The sequence below is a fragment of the Nuphar pumila genome, chromosome 3 (assembly GCF_984573655.1).
Source record: "Nuphar pumila chromosome 3, dmNupPumi1.hap1.1, whole genome shotgun sequence".
Taxonomy (NCBI): domain Eukaryota; kingdom Viridiplantae; phylum Streptophyta; class Magnoliopsida; order Nymphaeales; family Nymphaeaceae; genus Nuphar; species Nuphar pumila.
This window is the reverse complement of record NC_143251.1, coordinates 141,416,529-141,438,573: the sequence shown is the minus strand read 5'-3', so window position 1 is coordinate 141,438,573 and position 22,045 is coordinate 141,416,529. Positions and strand designations below refer to the sequence as shown.

Genomic DNA, 22,045 nt, shown 5'->3' with positions numbered 1-22,045 from the left:
ATCCAGATACCCAACCGAGGTGGTATCCCATGTGGTAAGCGGGGTCCTGTGCCATGCTTAAGGCCCAGGTTCGAATCCCTCTGCCACATGGGGTTTAAGAAATATCCGGTAGGGGTCTGCCTAACCCCAGCTTGCCTATCCAAAAAAAAAAAAAAAACAGCTACCCAATCGCTGACTACGAAACGCCCAAACCCTAACCCTAGGATCGTTTATGCGTCCCAATTTTTGGAAATATTTTGCAAAATATCACAATTTTATCTCCCTGTTAAATGCGATAAAGTCTTCATTTATATTCTTTGATCTTAATTAACTATTTGTACATTTTATTTTTGTATTATTATTATTTTTATTCCTGTTAATATTTCGGTGGGATCTTCTAGTAAAAAACATATTTTTTTTATAATTTATCATGAGATTCCCCCACCATGATTTTCCTGAGAACGACATTTATGACATGGCTGGCAATCCAGAATTGTCATCGGGGTGCTCGGCTAATGGGCCCCATCAAAGTGAGAGTCCGGATCTGGTGCAATCACATGATACAAAATTTGTGCATTAAGTACCTGATTGCCCTCCATCAAGCCTTGGGGTCCACAACTGACAGGCCTGTCCCCAAGATGAAGGGTGATCAGGTGCTTAATGCACAAATATTTGTGCAATCATATTGCACCTGATCTTTTCACTCAAAGTGAGCACCTTTTTTTTTTTTGGAAAGGCATCAAAGTGCCCTTTCATGAGGGAAGCAAGCGCGGATCCCATTATTTGACATAGGATGGGTTCCATCCTACTTTCAATCCTAACTGCCAAACAAACGGCTACCATTGATCCACATTCTCACCTGGGTGTGGTCTGTTGTTGACCATCCAGATGCACCAGCTGGACGGTTAGGATCAACAACATAGGATACAAACACAAAACTTTGTATCCTATGTCAAAAGATGGGATCCTTTTTTGGAGGGATGCTGCCTTTGTTTTGCATCGTGAAAGAAACAAAGCTATCTTATTAATCCCAAGTCTCAACCAGTATACACAGATGCAAAGCCGTAGCTCTGTGGCCCACATCTCTCTCTTTCTCTCTCTCTCTTCACAAGCTGAGTCCCAAGCCATCATCGATCATTGGACACGCGCTGTCCCCGATCAGCTTGGCGCGCTTGGCGCGCTTCTTCTTCTTCTTAGGGAAGGGGAGCAGCTGGAGGGTGGAGCTGGCCGACTGGGACATGATGGGCGCTGCAGCCGACTGCTGCTCTTCGCCTTCCGCGGCCAACCTCAGCGAGCTGAGGGACACCATTTGGCACTCCTTCCAGTCGAGGTCCGCAATGTGCATGGCCACTTCGTCCGGCGTCAGCAGGGCCGGGCTGGCCCCTATCGCCAACGTCGACCTGAATGGGCTCACCAGCGTCACCGAACGCAGTGCCTCCACAATCTCTTCCTGTGGAGATCGGTCAAACCTAAGAGCTCCTTTGTATAAAAATTCACACAATAGCAGGGTTCTCTTTTATTTATTATTTATGACAATTTTTTTTTTAAAGAGCTCGGTTCCGCTAATGGCTCATCCCCCCCTCCCCCGAAATCTTATGATGCAAGTTGTTTTGATCAAATCTGACCTTATATAAATGGATTCAGAATGGCCTATTTAATCGGAATCGACACTTGGACTATTTTTGGTGAAAAATAAAATGTTTAAATCACAAAAATTTGTGTTTTTTGTCAACCATTGATTTTTTGAATCACCAAAAATATCCCGCATGGATGATGTAGGTTACATTTCTGGAGTCCTATTTGATCAAAACAACTTGCATCAATGAAATCCCAAATAGGATGTATGAAAATAGCGATGACTTTGAGAGATGAGTGAAACCCATTTGACCAGCCCTCAGTTCCACTCATCCCCTATACCATCCCCCATCTTCATACCCCCTCTTAAATCTTATGATTTTGATCAAATCTGATCTTATAGATGGATTCATCATGGTCGATTTAGTAAGAATTGTCCGTTGGATCGTATTTTTTTGCCATAAAAATGTGAATTTTTAAATCACAAAACTTTTTGCGTTTTTGTCAAGACGACTAGAAACCCATACACACGACTAGGATCGAGTAACCCGAGTTTCGAGGCAACTTTCTGAAGGAGGATAATTTGGTCAATTTCCCCATTTTGTACGGTTAACGACTTAACGGTCGATTCTGTCATGGTCCCGGGAAATTTCGAAAAAAAATGGATGAAAATATTTTTCGCCATAGTTCAGTACCATTAAGTCCCCTAACTTCTTCAAAACGACAGAAGCAATTTGCCACATCGTGAGCCTCCTTGAGCAAAGAAACCATATTGTCTCTTTCTACTTACCGCCATGGGTTTTAAAAAAATTCCAAGAAAACGAAAGCAAGAATCTTTTCTCAAGCCATCAAACAGAAGCTCTGTGTAACATCGGAAATTTTCCCGATATTTCAGAAGGCTGTTATAATCACGAAAAATATCACGTTATAATCACGAAAAATATCACGACGTTTATGGAAAATCGGCTTATCTTTATTTTCAAATCTTTTAATATAATCAAAATTTTCCTTTATATTTTTATATTTTTGTTTCACATTTCGATATTTTCCCAGAATTTTTCAGACAAAATAACTTTCAGTTTTTACATTTGTTGTTTTATAATGTTTTATATTTACCGGTATCGTCCTGAGATTTTCCCGAAATATTTAATTTCTTGCGGGATTTTTATTTCTTTCCTCGCCAGAAAAATTTTCCGATACCGAGATTCAGAGAAAAACAAAACACAAGGAAGCCAAACAAGAAGTGACAGCGCGGTGGCCGAAATAGACGAAAGAGAGGAAACCGATGCACGAAAGAGAAAAGGACATACCTTAGCTCGCTGGATCTTGCAGAAGCCGTGGATGCTTAAGATCTGAAGAGCACAAATTGAAGAGAAGCAAGATTCAAGACGCGTCGAAGAAAGCATCATAATAGTCGAAATAAAGGAAAAGCAAAACGTAGCACTGAAATCAAACCGAAAGGACGAAGAGAAAAAAGACGAGAAAACAAAGAAGAGATGCAGAGCACTAACTAAAAGCCGATTGATCAACTGAAAAACGCTAAACGCTAAACTCAAGAAGAATTAAGGGGGAAAAGGAGTCTATAACTAATGCAGAGCTCCAAAATGCCTAAAATCGAACCGCGTCTACTGAAAAGAAACAAGTTTCTTGTTTCTACAACTGAAACAATGCGTAATTTTCCCGCTAATTTTCGTTTTTTTCGACGTTGAAGCTAACGACGACGATGATGATGAACATCATGACGTATATGATGATCAAGAAGAAGATTCTTCAACAACAGCAAGTTTTCACATCTATCGTGAAAATGATGACGATGCAATAGTCACGATCATCTTCAATAACAGCAAGTTTTCACTTTCATAGCGGAAACGATGATCCGATGGTCACGATCATGATGATGATGATAATCTTATGAGAGAGAGAGAGGACCTGGTTGAGTTGTTCGGAGGTGAGGCCATGGCTGTCGTCGATCTTCGCTTGGAAGGAAGCGTACTCCTCTAACGAGAGCTCCCTCCTCATCCTCCTCCCTCTCGTCCTCATCTCTCTCTCTCTCTCTCTCTCTCTGCTCTACTGTATTTATAGTGCAGCTTTGCCTCCGACTTCTCATCAAAGCTACAACTCGCATCGGGCTATTTTTACGGCTCGGATTATGAAGACCGTGCGGTATCGAGTCAGCCAAGCATAACAATACAGCTATACATTTGTTATACAACAGATCCGATTCGTATCGGGATTTCCAGACTCGTATCGGATGTTACGCCTACAGCGACGATGCAAAGCGTTGTTGGCATCCGTCTTTCTGAGGTTGGCTGTTATACAAGGTTTGTTTAGTATAAAACTTGTTTTGAATCATGTGATTATGACAAGTAATTATTAGGTTTTTAATGGGGTCCAAAAATCAACAGCCCACAATGTGTCAAAATTTTATACCTAAAAAAATCACATTTTTACATCAGAAAAACACAATCCAAGGTTTGATCCTTAGCTAACACACCATGCTGAATACATCTATTCCCTTAGATTGAGTGGATACAACTTGCACTTATAATTTCTAGCTCATTAATTCTTTACCTTCATTAGTAGCAATATATCCAATCAAAGAAAGGTTCAAAATCTACAACCAATAATAATTGACTGTGTTCCTTCTCTAATGATCGAGTTTTTCATTGGGTTTTTATCATACATTTAGTAAGACATATTTTGGATTATGAATTTTCAATGTTTAAATGCATTTTTTAATGCGTTAAAGACCAACAGCCCACAATACTTTGTATTGTAAAGTTTTAAATGTATTGTGAGCTTCAATATATAACATTTCAAAAAACTTGTCTACATGTCATAAATTCTTCATGCAAAGCATATTTCTTACTAAATAAATTATAAACAACAAATATATAAGGTCTGATCGATGAGATGCTCAAGCATTGAAGAAAAGGGAGCTGTCCGATTATTGTTGATTATAGATTTTGAACCTTTCTTTTGTTGGATGGTTCATCCTATATATATGTGTGTGTGTGTGTGTGTGTGTGTGGTATTTTACAATCATAACTCATAGGTCATGGTGGCACATGCTTGATTTATGTAGATTTAAGTTCTAAATGCAAAATTTAACCACTGAATCATGCTTAGTATATTCTATTTACATTTTCATATGTAAAAGTTGACTCAAATATAATGTTTTATACCATTTTTAAATCATCCTCATTTTCATGCATTGCGAGCTGTTGATTTTCACCATCTAAAAAAATAGAATCTTATGAAGTATTAAACATGATAAACCTTCAAATATACTACATAAACCATGTTAAATACAGATTTATCAATTGATAGCTAGATCTATGCAAACAAGAGTGTGTACCATAACAAGGTATCATGGTATATATATATATATATATATCGAGTTTAGTGCTGGTAATCGAGATGAATGAAATGAGCATGAAGTGCTCAAGCGTGACTCATTCTTGTGGCGAGTCAAGCCAAGTTCGAGCTCACGACGAGTTAAATGTGCCCAATTCAAACTGGCTTGTTCATAGAAAAAATACATTGTTTTAGAACTGAGAGAAATAAGATTAAAAAACTACATATAAAATATGTGTAAGATATATCTAAAATATATTTATTACTACCTAACGAGTTGAGACGAAATGAGTTGAGTACCTATAGCTTTTGTTTAGTTTGTTGAGCTTATTTTACGAGTTTAAATGAGCTTTTTACTAAGCACGATGATTTTGATTTTTGCTTGAAAATCTCTAAGAGAATGAAATTATATCTTAAACCTTTCCCTGTATTATTGCAAGAAAAGTACTCGTGAGTTATCGCGTGAACAGACCTATGTAACTTAACAAAGGTACCTACCATATAGAGCCGTAGGATTAAGTCATGAGTAGAACTGAGAAATGGGAGCGGCTTATGTTTAGCTCCTTTAAAACTCGTTCCAACTCATGAAATAGGCGCAAACGCATCTTTACGGGTAATATATATATGTGTTCTTTAAGCCCCTTTTTAGTTAGGTCTCCTTAAGCTCCTTCAAAAATAGTAGTTTTAAGTATTTATTTCTCACGTCTAACACTGTATATGTGATCTATAGGTTTTGTTTAGTGGAAACCGGCTTTTGAATCGCCGGAATCTGATCTGTATCAAGGTTTTTCCGGAGATCCAAAATCAATGGCTATGAAGGTATCAATTTGTTTTTGGCTTATAAAAATATGTTTTTTTTGTCAGAAAAAACATGAACCAAGAGTCGATTCCCACTAAATTGAGCATGCTAAACACATCTAATGGATTAGATCTATCATAAAACAATTAAAACCTATGGGGGCAGAATGAGGCAGAACGAGAAATGGGGTCTAATATGTTTAGTTCTCATATAGAGTAATGTTTTCCTTAGACCCTCTTTTGTTTAGGTCTCGGTAGGCTCCTTTAAAAATCATAGTTTGAAGTTTTTTTTTCTCACGTCTAACACCACAAATGTGATCTACAGGTTTTGTTTAGTGGAAATCGGCATTTGGATCGCCATAATCTGATCTGTATACAGGTTTTTACGGTGATCCAAAATCAATGGCTATGAAGGTACCAGTTTTTCCTGGATCATTAGGCCCTCTTTTCTCATTCTGCCCTGTTAGGCTCCATAGTTCCTTTATGATAAATCTGAACTGTTAGATGTGTTTAGCATGCTCTATTTAGTGGGAATAGACTCTTAGATGATATATTTTTAACAAAAAAAAATGTATTTTTATGGGCCAGAAAAAATTGATGCCTTCATAGGCATTGATTTTGGATCACCAAAAAAGCCTTTATACAGGTCAGATTCAGGTGGATCCAAAAGCCTATTCCCACCAAACAAAAAAACTGTGATTTTTTAATGGGCCTAACAGGATAGAACGAGAAAAGGAGGCAGAAGAGTGCATTACTCTCTCTCTCTCTCTCTCTCTCTATCTCTCTATCTCTCTCTCTCTCTCTCTCTCTCTCTCTCTCTATATATATATATATATATATATATATATATATATATATATATATATATATATATATATTATATGTTTGAAATCTATGACTTGCAAGAAATATCCTAAGACATGTTAGAAATGCCCTGTGATTCTTGGATTTTCTCAAGATCATTGTAAATCAGAATCACAATACTTTCTCAAGGTGAGTCAAACACGAGAAAAGTACAAGTGATTGTTATTGCCAGCTGTGATTGTTTTTGCCTTGGATCTTATAAAAATTGGTAATAAGATTGACCTTGTCACTGTTTCTACTTTCTCACCAATGATCGTTCATTCCCACATGCGACCAAAGCAAACATGCTCATGGTGCTTACAGTTTTGAAACATTATTTTTTATTTCGTAGATGAGCCAGTTTGAGCTTGGCCTAGATGGTACAGAGTCAAAATTCTCACTTCCAATTTTGAGAAAATCTATATATCTGTAAACAAGCCAATTCCAACTCAGCTCAATTAACTCAGGTTCACCATGAGCTCGAACTTGGTTCTGCTTGCCACAATAACGAGCCAAGCTTGAACACCCCTGTTGGCTCGTTCAGCTCATTTATGGACTCGAGACATCATGCATCTTGATCAGGATACAGGGCTCAGGTAGGCTCTCAGTGGCTGATCCATGGTGAAGTTGGTTTGGCCAATTCCTAAACTGCAATCGAGTTTCTGTTCTGCACAGTGTAGCAGGAAAAAATACACGTGGGGTCCAAAGGAAACAGCAAAAAATGCTAAAAGAACTCAGAAAGACCAGAAAACAACTGGTATTTATCGGATCAGATTATCAAGTTTCAATCAGTAAATGGTACCTCAGCGCTAACTTTACTAAAAGAAAAACACTGCATCACACTAAATTGCTTTATTGCCTGAAGAAGTACAGAGGCAGAGATTCCAGCTGCCGATTTCCACAAAGAGATCAAGTTATGAATTCCTTTCGCCAGTGGCTTCATGTTCACAATGAGCAAATAGTTTTTAACAATCGAAGACCGTTCACCTTCAGCTTAGGAGAACTACAATGGGCAAACCTTTTTGAGCAGATTCTCCGTTTCTGAATTCACCTTGATCTTGTCTGCCTCCATTCTTTTGCGCATATTGGGCTCCGTCTTTCCAGCAGCTACATAAGTACGCAGCAGCGAGTCATAGACGCTGGTTTCAAGACTTGCTGTCCGCTTAAATTTCTTATACAACTCTTCAGCTCCGTTGACATCTCCATTTTCCTCAAAGTACTTCTGCAGTGGTTGCACCTTCTCCACCCTCATCTTCCAATAGTTACCAACAGATTTGGAAACTGCCTGGTCCAAGTACTTCAGTGCAGAATCAAATTGAGACTTTTTCATGTGGTAATCCATGAATATCTCCATGGTTTTGTGATTGGGTTCACCTCCTTTCTTAGTAGCTCCCTCGAGAATTGATTCAGCTTCCGCAATCATCTCACAGTTGATATAAACAGAGATCAGCACGTTTGCCAGCCTAAAATCATAGTTTGAGCATTTGGATTCCCACTCATCAAAGAGTGTCCTGGAACCAGAAACATCATCTAGTCTCACCAGGGATTGAAGCATGATTAGATAGCTCAGGTTGGTGGGCTTTGGAAATGCTGATCTTAAAGAGTCCCATATCCTATAAAGCTCTGAAGATTTACCCATGCCTGCATACAGAGTCATGACAAAATGGAAAAATTCCCTATCTTTGATGTTGCCGATCTTTTCAACCTCTTTAAGAGTAGATTCTGCCTTCTCAAACAAGCCGGCTTTGACATAAATTGCTGCCAAATTGATGTATGTGGACCAACCACCAATGACCTTGCCCGATCTCTTCATTTCTTCTATAACCCTCTCCACCCCTTCAACGTCGTTCAATGCAGCATAGCTGTTCATCAAGAGACTATAAGTATAGTTGTCAAGCTTCAGACCCTTCTCTTTCATCTCCTGTACCAATGGAGGCACTCGCTCCGGTTGTGCTGTCTTTGAGTAGAGAGTCATCAAGTTGTTGTACACTAAGGTGTTAGAAGCAAAATTTTCTTCCTTCATCTTCTCATAGATGGATTCTGCCTTGTCTACCTTTTTCTCCCTGCAGTAACAGCTCAGAAGTGCACCATAAGTCCACAAGTTCTTTTTGCGTTTGGAAAGACCATGAAAATACTGCTCTGCGGAATCTACCCCTTGAGTCCTTGATAGCAGATCTATGTGGACCGCATGATCTGCATGAGACAAATTCATCTTCTTTGTGTCCATCCATTCAGAGAGCTGAATACGTAAAAGGAAAGCCAAGAAACACTGAGAAAGTAAATAACTCGTGAAACAACCAGAAAAAATTATGCAACAATATACCTATAACCAGATATGGTTACTTATCAGAGACCACAATGATCAAATTATCAAAATCTGATGCTCCTGAAAGCCATTGATGCAGGTCACCTAAAACCCCAACAAATATTTTATTTACTCAGAAAGAGAGAGAATAATTTGGTGTGCCCCTATATGTTCTGATGTTTCCAGTTTCTCTTAAAGTACTACTATTTCATTATCAAAACATGACTGCATTGTAACATTGAAAAAAATCTTCAAATCGCTGCAAAGGAGAAAATAAGTTTTTTAAGAAACGCAAGCTAGCTTAGGATCTCATCTCACAACAGCAAAATCAGCAAGCCAAATACTGTAAGAACTTTTTGCACTTTATTTTGACAAAGAGCAAAATGAGAATTCCTCCCCCAAACCATGCTGTCCCACTTTCAGCAAGCATTTCAACTCCACAGTTTGCTGCTCTCTTTCGAAAGAGCCCATTAGATCCCCACTATCCTCTCCAGTGATGAGCACTGAGCTCCCTCAGGTAAAGCTCCCCAAGCTTTCCAGCCCAAAAGTGCTCTCAGTGGCAAGAACATGACTCCTTTTCCCATGAAACGCCAGAAGCTCCTTCCAATCCTCTCTAGCAACAGCCTCCAAGCTATGTAACAGGGATTCGGCTAGCAGGGTGCCACACCCGCGTCGACGCGACTCGACACGGGTGCGGGTGCAGCACCGGGTGCAGTCAACCCGTCCCCAGGGTCATTTCGGTCCATTTTTTTGGATTTTTTTTTTTTTTAAAATTGCCCTATGAAAAGGGAGGGGGTGTTGTGCAGCCGCTGGAGTGTTGGGGTAACCAACCCCCACTCCCCACAATCCCCCACGACCCCCATCTCCCTTCTGTTTCGCCCCTCTCTTACGCACTCTTCTAAACCCCCCATCCTCTTCCTCTCTCACTCGTTACCTGTCTCTCTCACTCGTTATCTTCCTTCCCCTACTTCTCTCCCTCTTGTTTTCCTTTCTTTCTCACACCATTTGGTGAAAAGGCACATGGCTCACATGAGCACGATGGCGAGGGGACTCCTTTGGATTCACGGTAGCCGAAAGAGGGAATCAGAAATAAATCGGGAATCCGCGATTCACAGGTAGGGTTTACTACGATTGTTGTGGGTGTATTTTGTTTCAAGTTTGCAATGGGTTGTAACACCCCCCAAATATAAAGGATTTTGAAAGAAAAAAAGAGGGGTTTTAGTGGCTGCCGAAAACCCCAAATCGGCAGATTTAGGGGTTTCGGTTGCTTTGAACCCCAAATCAAAAGAGGAGTTTTAAGGGCTGCCGTAAACCCCAAATCGGCAGATTTGGGGATTTCGGCTGCTATGGACCCAAAAAAAAAAACTCGAAGATTGAAATCACGGACTGAGTACTGGCAACAAAACGTTTTTTTTCTTCTTGTATGAAATCCATGAATAGAAATCTGTGATTTAGTTATCCTAAATTAAAATTGAAAAAATGTTTGCGATTTGCCTCAACTAATCGGTGTTCTCTTTTGTATCTCAAAGTATAGTTGTGTATGACTGCGGGTTTGCATTTTTATCCATGGTCGAAAATCTGTCTACAACACCTGCATTACAGCAAAGGATATGTTTTATTAGTTGTTCTCACTTGCTTAGTTCTTATCCCATCATAACTGTGTAATGATGTGTAATGAATGGTGTTGTACATTTGGATGCAAGTAGGAGTTATATTGGTCGAGATAGTATGAGATTTTATGCTACCTAAAATGTGATGAACATGAAATGTCGAGGAGTTATCTTTTTAAGTATTAAAACATATGTTGTGATTTGCAATATAGATTGTAACTGATCACACTCCTAATTATTAGAAGAGAAATCTATGCGTGTTTATGGATATTCTATAACATAGGGAATTTGTAGGTATTTTTGGCACACGTGGGTCCAGGGGTGTTGCATATTTAATCCCTGTACAACTTATTTTCTTAGATACACTATGGTACTGTGCTATGCTTTACTGGATATTGGTTTTTCCAGATGATTAAATCGTGATGGTAACATTCACACCAGAAATCGTGAAATATGTTGTTTGTTCATGTACATTTTTTTTATAGAAAACTATAGTTCTAATTGAATTTGAACATATTGAGTAATGGATTATATATATATTACATTTTTGCCCCTGCCGCACCCCCGCACCCGGGTTTTTTGGAAGTGCCGAATCCACGCACCCACACCCGCGCCCGCACCCATGTGACATAGCCTCCAAGCTCCTGTCTACTGCTCTATCCAGCAAGATTTTTCCAAGCCCCCTTACCAATTAGAAATGTCATTTTTCATAGCTCTAGTTGGAATACTATGTAGTGTGGCTATCCCCTACTCATCCCATTTTTCATTCTCATCCCTCTCCAATCATGCTGGGCCTGAAACATGCAAAGTACTGGGCTCATCAAGTTTGAGCCAGATGAACTGAACTAGTATTCACAAGCTTTGTAAATCATGTCTTACTCGTTCAACAATTTCAACATGATAGAAATAAACCTATTTTGTAAAAATTACCCCACCAGTAGCATCTTGACTACCAGAGGCAATCAAGATTGGAGAATAATGGCAATGCCTGTCACATGGGTATGGGTATGGAGGGTACGATATGGCAATTTCAAAAAATGTGGGTACAGGGACACGGCTATATATATATATATATATATATATATATATATATATATATATATATATATAAAGAGAGAGAGAGAGTTTGAGTCTGGATCTGGATTATATATGGATCCATTATATTAGGATCCATATATAACATATCTTATAAAAGGCTCTTCACCTTTTTGCTCTCTCTCTCTCTCTCTCTCTCTCTCTCTCTCTCTCTCTCTCTCTCTCTCTCTCTCTCTCTCTCTCTCTCTCTTCCTTTCCCCTCTCTCTGAATTGTTGCAAGAAGAAGAGGAGGTACTCTCTCTCTCTCTGGTACCGGGGGAAACAAGAGAGAGAGAGAGAGAGAGATCAAACACCAAAAAACAAATGGGTTGGGTCGGCATACTCACAGGCTGTGAGATACCCGTACCCATTTCTTGCCGTGTCGAGACGAGTACGGCTACCCATATGGCGTGTCCGTGTGACATATGGCAATGCCCATGCTTTTTATTCTGATTACACGGCAGTGAATCCCAGGAAACTTGCAATGAAGCTCGTAATTCTGTTTAAACTTGATTCCTTAAGCTTCATCCAGATCTTAAACAAGCTGAGCACAAGCATCCCTGTTTGTCTCCCACCACTACCATCATGGATGTTCCTTTTCTATCATTTTAATCTTATGTGAGAAGTGTATTAAATTATTTTGACTGGCAAGTTGGAGTTTTCTTTACTTCCCTCTTTCTCTGGAAAAGTAGTGAAGTTTTCTTTTAATACTGAAAATCAGAAGAGTTTTGGATGTTTCATATTAAGATTGAACAGAACATTTTTGCCACAAGTACTTTTCTATGGGTAGGGTTTATGAGTGAAGATGAATGAATGTCAAATTCAATGTATAGTTTCTTTTTCTTTTTTGTGTAATGAAGGGAAAGTCCGCTTTTATATTAAGGTCACTGAAATGACATAAATCAAATTCAGCAGCAAGTCTAGTCATTGTAAACTTTATATTAAACAGAAGATACCCTTTATATTAAACAGAAGATACCTAAGCTCATTCTGCTGATTCATTGTATTCATATGTCAGCATTTGCAGAGAGAGCACATTGTAACCATGATTCCACAATAATAGATCCTAAATTTAAAAGGATGTCCTGTTAAGTTATACACAGATTCAATATGACAGCTAGCAACAATAAGTGGAGAGCTTAATCAATCTCCCATTCATTGACAATTTTTCTTTTCATTATGGTGGCAAAACTATAAAATGACTAGCAACTTTGCTAAGTTTGACACACCACCCAGTTTTGAACTGGGTTTGATCATGACATACTATAGGATGTGAATAAACTATCACGAACATCATTCAAAGAGATAAATAGAATGTATAAGGATTGCATCTAAGATTCTAAATACATTTTAAAGAAAGCCATGAACTGATCTCTATTGAACAAAAGACAAGCATAAGCTAAAATATGAATTTCAATAGATAATTAATGAATGAGTGAAATAAACAATGTTAAATGGTAAATTTTAGTTTGCGTCCAACTAACCTGGTTTTGTAATTTTATAAACCACAGTATTGAGAAATTAAAAATAAAGGCTGACACTAAGTTGAAATAATGGACTTCCAATCAGCTCTTGGAGACACTTTTCGTATTAAAAGAAAAAACTTGCAGTCACATACAAGTACACAATGAAAGTATAGAAAGTGAGAAACTGCAATGTCACATATCTTTAGCAGCAAAGGCTTTGTGACTCTCAGTTTGGTCTATGGTTCAGATCTAGAGAGGACAAAAAATGATCCACTCATCCGCTGTCATAAAAACAAACACAAGAAACTTTTCCTAAGACATCTTGACCATGCTTGCATACCAACTGTATGTGGAGCATGTGCTACAAAGGCAACAAACAACCATAGAGGCAGCCTAGTATATCCGTGTCGGGCATGGATACAGACACTGACAAGATAGGAGACAGTTGGGATACTTTATATGTTAAAGGATAACATATCTGAAACTCCACAACATGGGCACTTCAAACATATCATGCCATGCTTCCTAATATTTGAAAGAAGTTTTCAACACTTCAATAATAAAAAGCCCTGATTTTACCTATCTGCATGTTGTGCAAACATTGGAAACCTGGAATATCACTGAATTCTCTCCATAGTCTTGCCAGAGGACGGCAAAAACATGCCAGACTCTCAAGTATTGGCTTTACTCTTTTCCCTAAAACTTGGTTTTATGTATCAAGAGAAAACCAAATTTTTGCTTCAAATTCCAAGGTTTTTTAATCAAACCTTAAAAAATGTAGCCACACCCACCCACCCACATGCACGCATATGAGTGTTCCAGATAACATAGAAACAAACATATCAAAAATCTACAAGCTACAGGTTGGTGAATCTACAGCAACTGTTTCCAAAGCACAGCCATCAGTTCTACATCAAAAATTTGCTGAAAGAATATCAGAATCAATGCATCAACATGAACCTAAATACCTATAACTGATACAAGAAGTCAATTATCACAGTAATCGCACCGAACATCAAGCATAACCTTAACTCATCCCATAATCAGACGCCTCTATAGGATTCCATAAATTTGCACACGACAGACAATGACAGATCACCCAATAATTTCATTATCAGATAATTACTATAAAAATAATTGAACTGAAAAGTTAAAATGAAAAAGGTGAAAGAAGAAGAAATACAGTTACTCGGAAATTTCAAGCCTTAGTTCGTCTATGAACAATCATGGTAGTTTCAATTTTATCTTTTTACGTGTCTACATGAGATTTTGTTATCATTCAAAGAAAACCCAACAAAAAGCAACTCTACCTCTACCAAGAGCACCTCTATGGTACCCATAAATTCTACAGTTACAGATATTACCGTGTCTCAAATGAAAAAAGTGCACTACCAACCTATTTCGAACAGAAATCGACCGAGAAAACTACTCTAAAGAGACATCCAAATGCTTATTCTGTTCACCATATAAGAGAAAAAAGAGCTATTTTCCCACCACAATCACGGTTTAAGAAGAACGAAGAACGAAAGAAAAATGGGGATCGGAAACAATGATTTGAGTGAATAGGAAGATGCTCACCTGCAGAGCGTGCTTGAACCTTTTGTAACCGCGGAGCCTCCGGATGCAGCGCTCGACCTCCCATTTCTTCACCGGCTTCCCTTCTTCCAGCCACCTGTTGAGCTCGCAGGCCGCGTTATCGCCAGTGCCGGCTATAGCGAAGAGCCTCCGGAAGAGGGAGCCCCCCGACGATTCCGCAGCGGCGACCGACGCCGCCGAGACCGTCGACAGCCTCCGAACGCTCTTCGTCGCAGCCGTTGAAAGGCTACCCATGAGCTGTGTGTGTGTGTGGGGGGGGGGGGGGGGGGGCGATGTGTTCAGGGTTCAGGGTTTATGGAATGCAGAGTTTCAGCGGGCTAGCTGTGCCACAAAGATACGAGTACGACTCGACACGGACTCCACTTCGACACGTAAATTTTGATTTTTTTTGGAAAAAAAATATAAGGTGACAGGGAATTTTTTTAACTTTTAATAAATAAAAAATTATGTTTATATAACAAAAAAATGTATTTCTACTGAAATGTGTTCAAATAATACTAAAAACACTAAGATAATATCCTTCTCAGCTTATACTGTGTCCGACTCGTGTAATTGTGCCTTAGATGCCAGGGCTGCCACGGTTGAACCTAATCGGATCCGGATGAATACAGAACCAGACCCGATTTGGGACTAAACTGGGTTTAGAGAGGACGAGGTCCTGGCCTGGGTTGTTTTACACAAAGAAGGAGCGGTAAGATTAAGGGTGTAACTGGGTCCGATTCAGGTCAGGTCTTGTTGGGCTCACTTTAGCAGGCTGTACAACAGTAGATGGAGGGTGATCAGGTGCAACGGCACATTGCATTTGTGCAATGTGATTGCACCTTTGTCTCAATTCAGTTATGTGTGAGGAAGGTTTTGACCTGGCTATTAACTGCAATCACATTGCACACAAAATGTGTACCGCTAGATGCAGCGCACCTACCAATGGGGGCGCTCCGGCTACGCTAGTCTGGTAGGAGCAGCTAGTGCATGTCACCTTGTGTTGGGACGTTGCAGGTTCAAAACTAAATGTTCGGGGTCTGCCTAACTCCAGTTTACAACAACTACGCCTTCATCCCAAAACAATTGGGGTCGGCGATATGAACCAACAAAGAAAATCATTATGGGTCTTCCACATGAATCCTTCTTCTTCATTCATTTCTATCCAATGCCATGTCCTCCGTGAGGTTCAAAGCATTCATATCCTTTCTTATCACCTCCATCCATGTCTTCCTAGGCCTACCCCGACCTCTTTTAACTAATATATTGTGATCAAACCGGATAATTTTCCCCTTTCTTAATCATAGTCACAAATATCACGAGAAGTTATCCAAAAGTTAAAATCAGTAATTTCTCATGAGTTTTTTGTCAAAAACATAAATATCATGTTTTAAAAGAGATATTTATATTTTTATCGATTACTTATTGTGTAAAAACCATGTAACTTTTTTTTAAATAGTTTTATTTATATTTTCTTATAAAAATTTATTTTTTATTGTTGAGATTTTTCAAAAATACAAGATTTAAAAAAAAATCAAATTCTCACAAGTTTTTGGCTACCAATATTTTTGTCATTTTTAACTTTTGTCACTATCTTCTGAATCACCATGTTCACCTCGAGCTCAGCTGCTATCAGAGCCCTACCAGTTATACATTCATACCATTTGGGGTTTGAACTTGCAACATCCCAACACAAGGTGACCTGCATTAATTGCTCCTGCCAGACAAGCCGATGAATTTCTTTGCTACCCTTATCTTTAGGTCTGAGAAAGGAGATGAGCTGCTCGAGGTTTGGCTCATGTTCAGCTCCTAAAAAGCTCACTCATACTCGTTAAATAGACCCTTCAAGCTTGATCATGAATAACTAAAATACAACTGGTATAGACTCGTTAATTAATAATAAATATATTTTACATATAAAATAACGAAGACAATTGAAGTGTTTGGCTTGCAAGCAATGAGTTCATAGTTCAAATCTTATTATTTTTTTTTTGGATTTATAACCGGAAGAAACCACACCTGATCCAAAGACTTGGTTGCACTGGCTCAGCCTGCCATACTTATAATCACCGTGCCGACAATGTAAAACTATGAGGCTAGGACCTCTGCCCCCGGAGCTTACGCTATCGATGTTCATGTCGAACCTTGACTGCCGGTCTAGCAGCCAAGGCCCCAACCCTACTACGCCAACCCTCCTTGGGGTTTCAAATCTTGTTTCCTTACAAGTTTGAAAACAATTATTGTAAATGTGCCAATTCTGGCTTTGGCTTAGTAGGTTTTTCATTGCAAATTTTATTATTTTAAACTTTAAAAAATATAAATTTCTTTTTTTTAAATAAGTTATCTTGTGGTCCACTTTCTTCATAGATCAGATCAGGTGATACGGCAAAACACAAAGATACCATCACCGTCCATAGCTTTTATCTTTTTTTTTTTTTTGACAAAGAAAGCTAGGGTTAAACCTACCTTTATACAAGTACAACCATACCATTGGGATTCGAACTTGCAACGTACCAACACAAGGTGACTTTCCCTAACAGCTCCTGCCAGACAAGACAAGCCCCCAGTTGGTCCATAGCTTTCATCTATGTGTGCAATGATGACATCAGTTTTTCGGGTGAGCTCCACTGTTTGTACGGTGATGAAGGCTACCAACGGTGACGATTTCAAAACACAACAAATTTGTGACTTGACGTATCACCTGATCTGACTTCTTTTTTTCTCATGAGTTCAAACTTGGCTTGGCTCCGTGCGAGAAAGGAGCCGAGCTTGGACACTCTCTGTTGTCTCCGTGCGAGAAAAAATGAGACGAGTCGTTCAGCTTGGCTCGTTATTGAGCTCGATGAGCGGAAATACTACGTGCCAGATCGGATTGGCTTAAGCTCCTTTTACATATTCTATATTTATAATTATATATATTATATATTTTATATACATAAAATGCATATTATATATGTTTTATACATGTATTATGCATATATTTTATATATTTTGTATATTATAGAGCTTTAAAAAACACTTGAAACTTTTTTTTTAAATGAGCCAGCTCGTGATGGGCTCATCCAAACAGCCCAAGCTCAGCTCGTTGGGCTCTTTTACTAGCCCTAGCTAGGGTATGTAAACATGTTGGTTGGTGTATATGGGCATTGCTCTGTTGGGCCAAATTGGATATTGGGAAATTAGATTCGGAATCCAATTTGGTTTGGATGTAGGTAGGATTAACAAACCATTCCTTTGATCCAATCATATGACAAGATGGGATCCATCTTACTTTCAATCGTAGCCGTCCAACCAACCGCTAAGATTAGTCCATGTTCTCATCCTAATATGAACTGGCCCCAACCGTCCAGACACATCAGTTGGACGGCTAGGATCAATATAGGATCGTCTGACATAGGATAGGATCCTTTTTGGCCTTCAAAAACGATGGGGCAGTGTCTAAATTAAAAGTTGTTAGAAACAAATATTGCTCACTGAAGGGTCACTCATTAGTGAAGATGTGCATACAGTACCAATGAATCCAATCTTGCTTCATGTATTTTTTCAAGTAGATCGAATTTTTTATTTAGTAAAATCATGCTTTTAATTTAAACTTTGGAAGTGAAAATAAATAAATTATATAAGTGCATTTTAATGAACTCTATGCTATTCAGTTTTTTCCTTAACTTAAATCTATTTAAATTATTAATTCAAGACATGTTCTAAAATAAAGCAAATGAATCATGATAAATCATGACATTTGTGTTAGGGGTGGGCAACCGGCCGGGCAGCCCAATGGGCCAAGCTGACCTGGACCACCATGGGCCAGGTTTGGGCCAAGGTTTTAGGCCCGTACTTGTTCAGTATCAGGCCCAAACCTGGCCTGTTATATACATGGCCCATCCAAGCCCGATGGGCCTGAGTTATTTATTAATTGTTTTAATAATATAAAAATTTAAAAACTAACTATTACATAATAACTTAGTAACTATTACTATTTACCTAATTAGTTACATTAATTTTATGAAAACTAGATCCACAATTAATTAGGTGCATGAGAAGTTGGAAACTTGTTAATTATTACTATTTACAACTAGATTTGGGTGGTGTTGGGCCGGATCCAGCTTGCTTCACATTGGCCCATTGGGCCAATGGGCCGGGCCATGGGTTGCTCTTCAAACCCGAGCCCGTTAAGAACTTGGCCAAAACCCGGCCCGTAAGTAAACAGGCCAGACTACGCTTAAAACCTGGCAGGCCAAGCTCTAAACACGCTCGGGCCAGGACGGGCCACCACGATGCCCACCCCTAATTTAGGTTATGTGATGTGCAGCTTTTATCCCTCTGAGCGATCTGTTGGACCCACACATTGCTAAGAAGTATGGGATCAAGCCTGACCCTGAAACCTTGGCTTTGCTCAACTCTGCTACAGAGCGTATGGAGGTAACACCATCTTTTGAATGTTTCTTTCCTGTTTGGAATCCATTGAAATCATGACCAAGTTCATGAACTACCAAGTTCCCAACACTAGCAAGGTCACAATTGCAGTTGATGAACTTGGTCGCATTTCATGTGTTGCCAAATGCAACATTGATCATCAGAAACCTTTCATGGTGGGAAAGTTGAGAATTGATAATTCCTTGTGAGCAGATTGTAATCGTTCTGAAGGTTTATTGGGGAGACGCTCGTGAGAAAATATGTGAAGCCGTTAATGACATCCCATTAAGCTGCCTGGTAGTTGGAAGCAGAGGATTGGGCACAATCAGAAGGTGAATTTTTTAAAACTATTTTCTAAGAGGAAAATTTTCATTTAGGGCTAGCACCTTTTTGCTTTTAATTCCAAAAAATGGCTATATGGTACGGAATGTTGGGCTGCCAAGAGACATCATATTCAAAAAATGAGTGTAACTGAGATGAGTATGCTTAGATGGATGTGTGAAAATACAATAAAAGATAAGATTCGGAACGAGGAGATACGTAAGAAGGTAGGCGTTGCACCTATTGAAAATAAGATAAGAGATAATCGTTTACGGTGGTTTGGACATTTTCGGCGAAGGCCTAATGATGCTCAAGTTAGAAGGATGGGGAAATGGGAAAATATATTAGTTAAAAGAGGTTGGGGTAGGCCTAGGAAGACTTGGATGGAGATGATAGGAAAGGATATGAATGCTTTGAACCTCACCCAGGACATGACATTGGATAGAAATGATTGGAGGAGAAGGATTCATGTGGAAGACCTAAAATGATTTTCTTTGTTGGTTCATATCGCCGACCCCAATTGTTTTGGGATGAAGGCGTAGTTGTTGTTGTTTGTTGTATGTTTCTGAATTTCCTGATAAGAACCTCTGCTTTTCTGAAAACAGTCAGGCAGCTTAAATTGGCTAAGCATCAAACTTTGAACCTTGGACCTTGGACGTTAAGCCAAATTATAATAATAATTTTCATTAACCTTGGACTTACCATTGAAAGTCACTATTTGGCACAAGGCCTTTACCGCTAGGCCAAGGTCAAGTTGGCTATTGGTATGATCTTCATTATCAAATGTTCAAAATATTTACCCTTTTCTTTTTGTGGGGGATGAATGAGTATTTTTTAATTTCAAAGTTAAATCTATTAAAACAAAAAAAAAAATAACAGTTTTCATGTTAACCTCGGGTCCCTATTTGATAGTTTCTAAGAAACCGATGACCCATGTTAAGAATTTCAAAAAAGGTAAGGCTCATTTTTGGGATTAGGGGTAAAAGGTTGGACGCTAAATAGAATTTTTCCTTTCTTAAAAATAAAACCCCTACAATTTAGGCTTTTTAGTTTTTTTGGTTTTCCTTAAAACCTCTGTATATGATTAAGATTAAACACTTGCACTCACTAGATTGTGACAATTGCATAAGTAATCTTTGTTGGTAATTCTCAAAATAGTCTTAGTTGGTTTGAGGTGTTTTTTATTTAAGCCCTTATTAATAATTTTAAAGTTTTGACCTAGTCAATTTTGACTTTTGACTTTTGACTTGGTCATAATTTGTTTAACACATTTTCATGCTCCCTTTAAATAATAGTTCTTTTAAGGTCATTTTTGGACCTTATGATTTGTTGGGGGTCTATTCACTACACTTAGCCCAATTATTCTCTTTGACTAATTATTTAACCGATTAAAAGTCATTTGTTCATAGTTATTAAGTTAAGTTAAGGTCACTTATTGCGAGCCATTGTAACTTTATTGCTAATCCTTAAAGATTTATTCCTAATCCTTGAGTTGGGGCTTATATAAACCTAAACCATGTTTCATTTTCATCATCACAATCACAAGTTCTCCTCTTATCCCCTTTCTATCTCATGAGTTCTCTCTTGCTCTCTCGAGTTCCTTAAGCCCACGATCTCTCTCTCGCGCCTTGACTTAAAAAATCTGCTCAATAGAGCCTAGTGTGTCACATTTTAGCCGAGTCAAGATACCATTAAGATGGTTCATGTCAAGTTGCTCGATTTCACCCAATGCAGGTATGGGTAAAAGCTCAATTGTATCTTGAAAACAAGGTTGCACAAATGCCTATTACCCATAAAACATAGTAGTTGGGGGGCAACTATTGCTTTAAAGATAACACCTCTAACACATGCCTTCGCGCCTACCCTCTATCAATCTCAGTTGCCATGCATACCCACTTAATTTGTCAACAATCTATCAAGTGTCCAATCCTCATTTTTTTTGTCTGATAAGACATTTGAAATGAATTCAATTTTCATTTTCATTTTCATTTTCATTCCAAAGAATGATGCTCTTCATCTCCTGGCTAATAGCCAAAAATATTGTGGGCACATGCACATGTGCAACACCCTATGATTCTTGGCTTTAATTAGCTTTTTGTGATTGCAAATCACAGTCACAAGACTTCATTAAATTTACTAAAACATGAGAAAGTGAGTGATTGGGATTCTCACTTGAGAATGCTTCTTCTTTGAATCCTGTGAAAGTTGGCCAGAACACCGATCTTATAATTACACATATGACCAAAGCAAAAGGTACCCTGCATTAAATGTAACCAAATTCATTTTACTGCTAATGGAAACAAATTTATTAGAAACACTCAAGTTCAATAACTTGATTGTATTTGATGTGATGCCAAACATACAATAGGCAATATCAACCATAGTGACAAACTTTTTTTTGGGGGCAAAATCTAGTTTTTCAAAAACTCGCTAGAAATTGAAAATTTTTCAAAGTCTCGCATTTTTTCGCAAGATCTCGGCAATAAAAAAATAAATTAAAAAATATTTTTTATAAAAAAATATTAATACAAAATATTTAAAAATAAAAATACACAGTTTTTCATGATAATAGCTGTTTAAAACGTAAATATCACGTTTAAACCATGGTATTTATGTTTTTTTCATAAATCTCGCGATATTTTGAAAATCTTGTGAGTAATTGCCGTTTTAAACTTTCAGGCAATTTCTCGCGATATTATCCTGAGGTTTTATTTGTCAGATATCAACCC

The 22,045-nt window shown here is 38.4% G+C and overlaps 1 protein-coding gene across 1 annotated transcript; it reads right to left on the bottom strand.

The window, feature by feature from the left end:
* Window positions 1-1,084: 1,084 nt before the first annotated feature.
* On the bottom strand, window positions 1,085-14,837 carry LOC149844148 (large ribosomal subunit protein mL101 (rPPR4)-like). The gene is made up of 4 exons (XM_090001042.1): window positions 14,586-14,837; window positions 7,571-8,791; window positions 7,355-7,489; window positions 1,085-1,429 (listed from the first exon to the last, which is right to left on the bottom strand). The coding sequence occupies exons 1-4, from the start codon at window positions 14,835-14,837 to the stop codon at window positions 1,085-1,087; spliced, it is 1,953 nt and encodes a 650-aa protein (XP_089857168.1).
* Between the last annotated feature and the right edge of the window lie 7,208 nt (window positions 14,838-22,045).

What these genes read in the sequence shown, in the direction of transcription:
- LOC149844148 (XM_090001042.1), bottom strand. Translation starts at nt 14,837, where the DNA reads ATGGGTAGCCTTTCAACGGCTGCGACGAAGAGCGTTCGGAGGCTGTCG. An exon ending in GGTTCAAGCACGCTCTGCAG is followed by an intron (nt 8,792 to 14,585) that starts GTGAGCATCTTC and finishes TTACGTATTCAG; the next exon opens with CTCTCTGAATGGATGGACAC. An exon ending in TTAGTAAAGTTAGCGCTGAG is followed by an intron (nt 1,430 to 7,354) that starts GTACCATTTACT and finishes CGATCTCCACAG; the next exon opens with GAAGAGATTGTGGAGGCACT.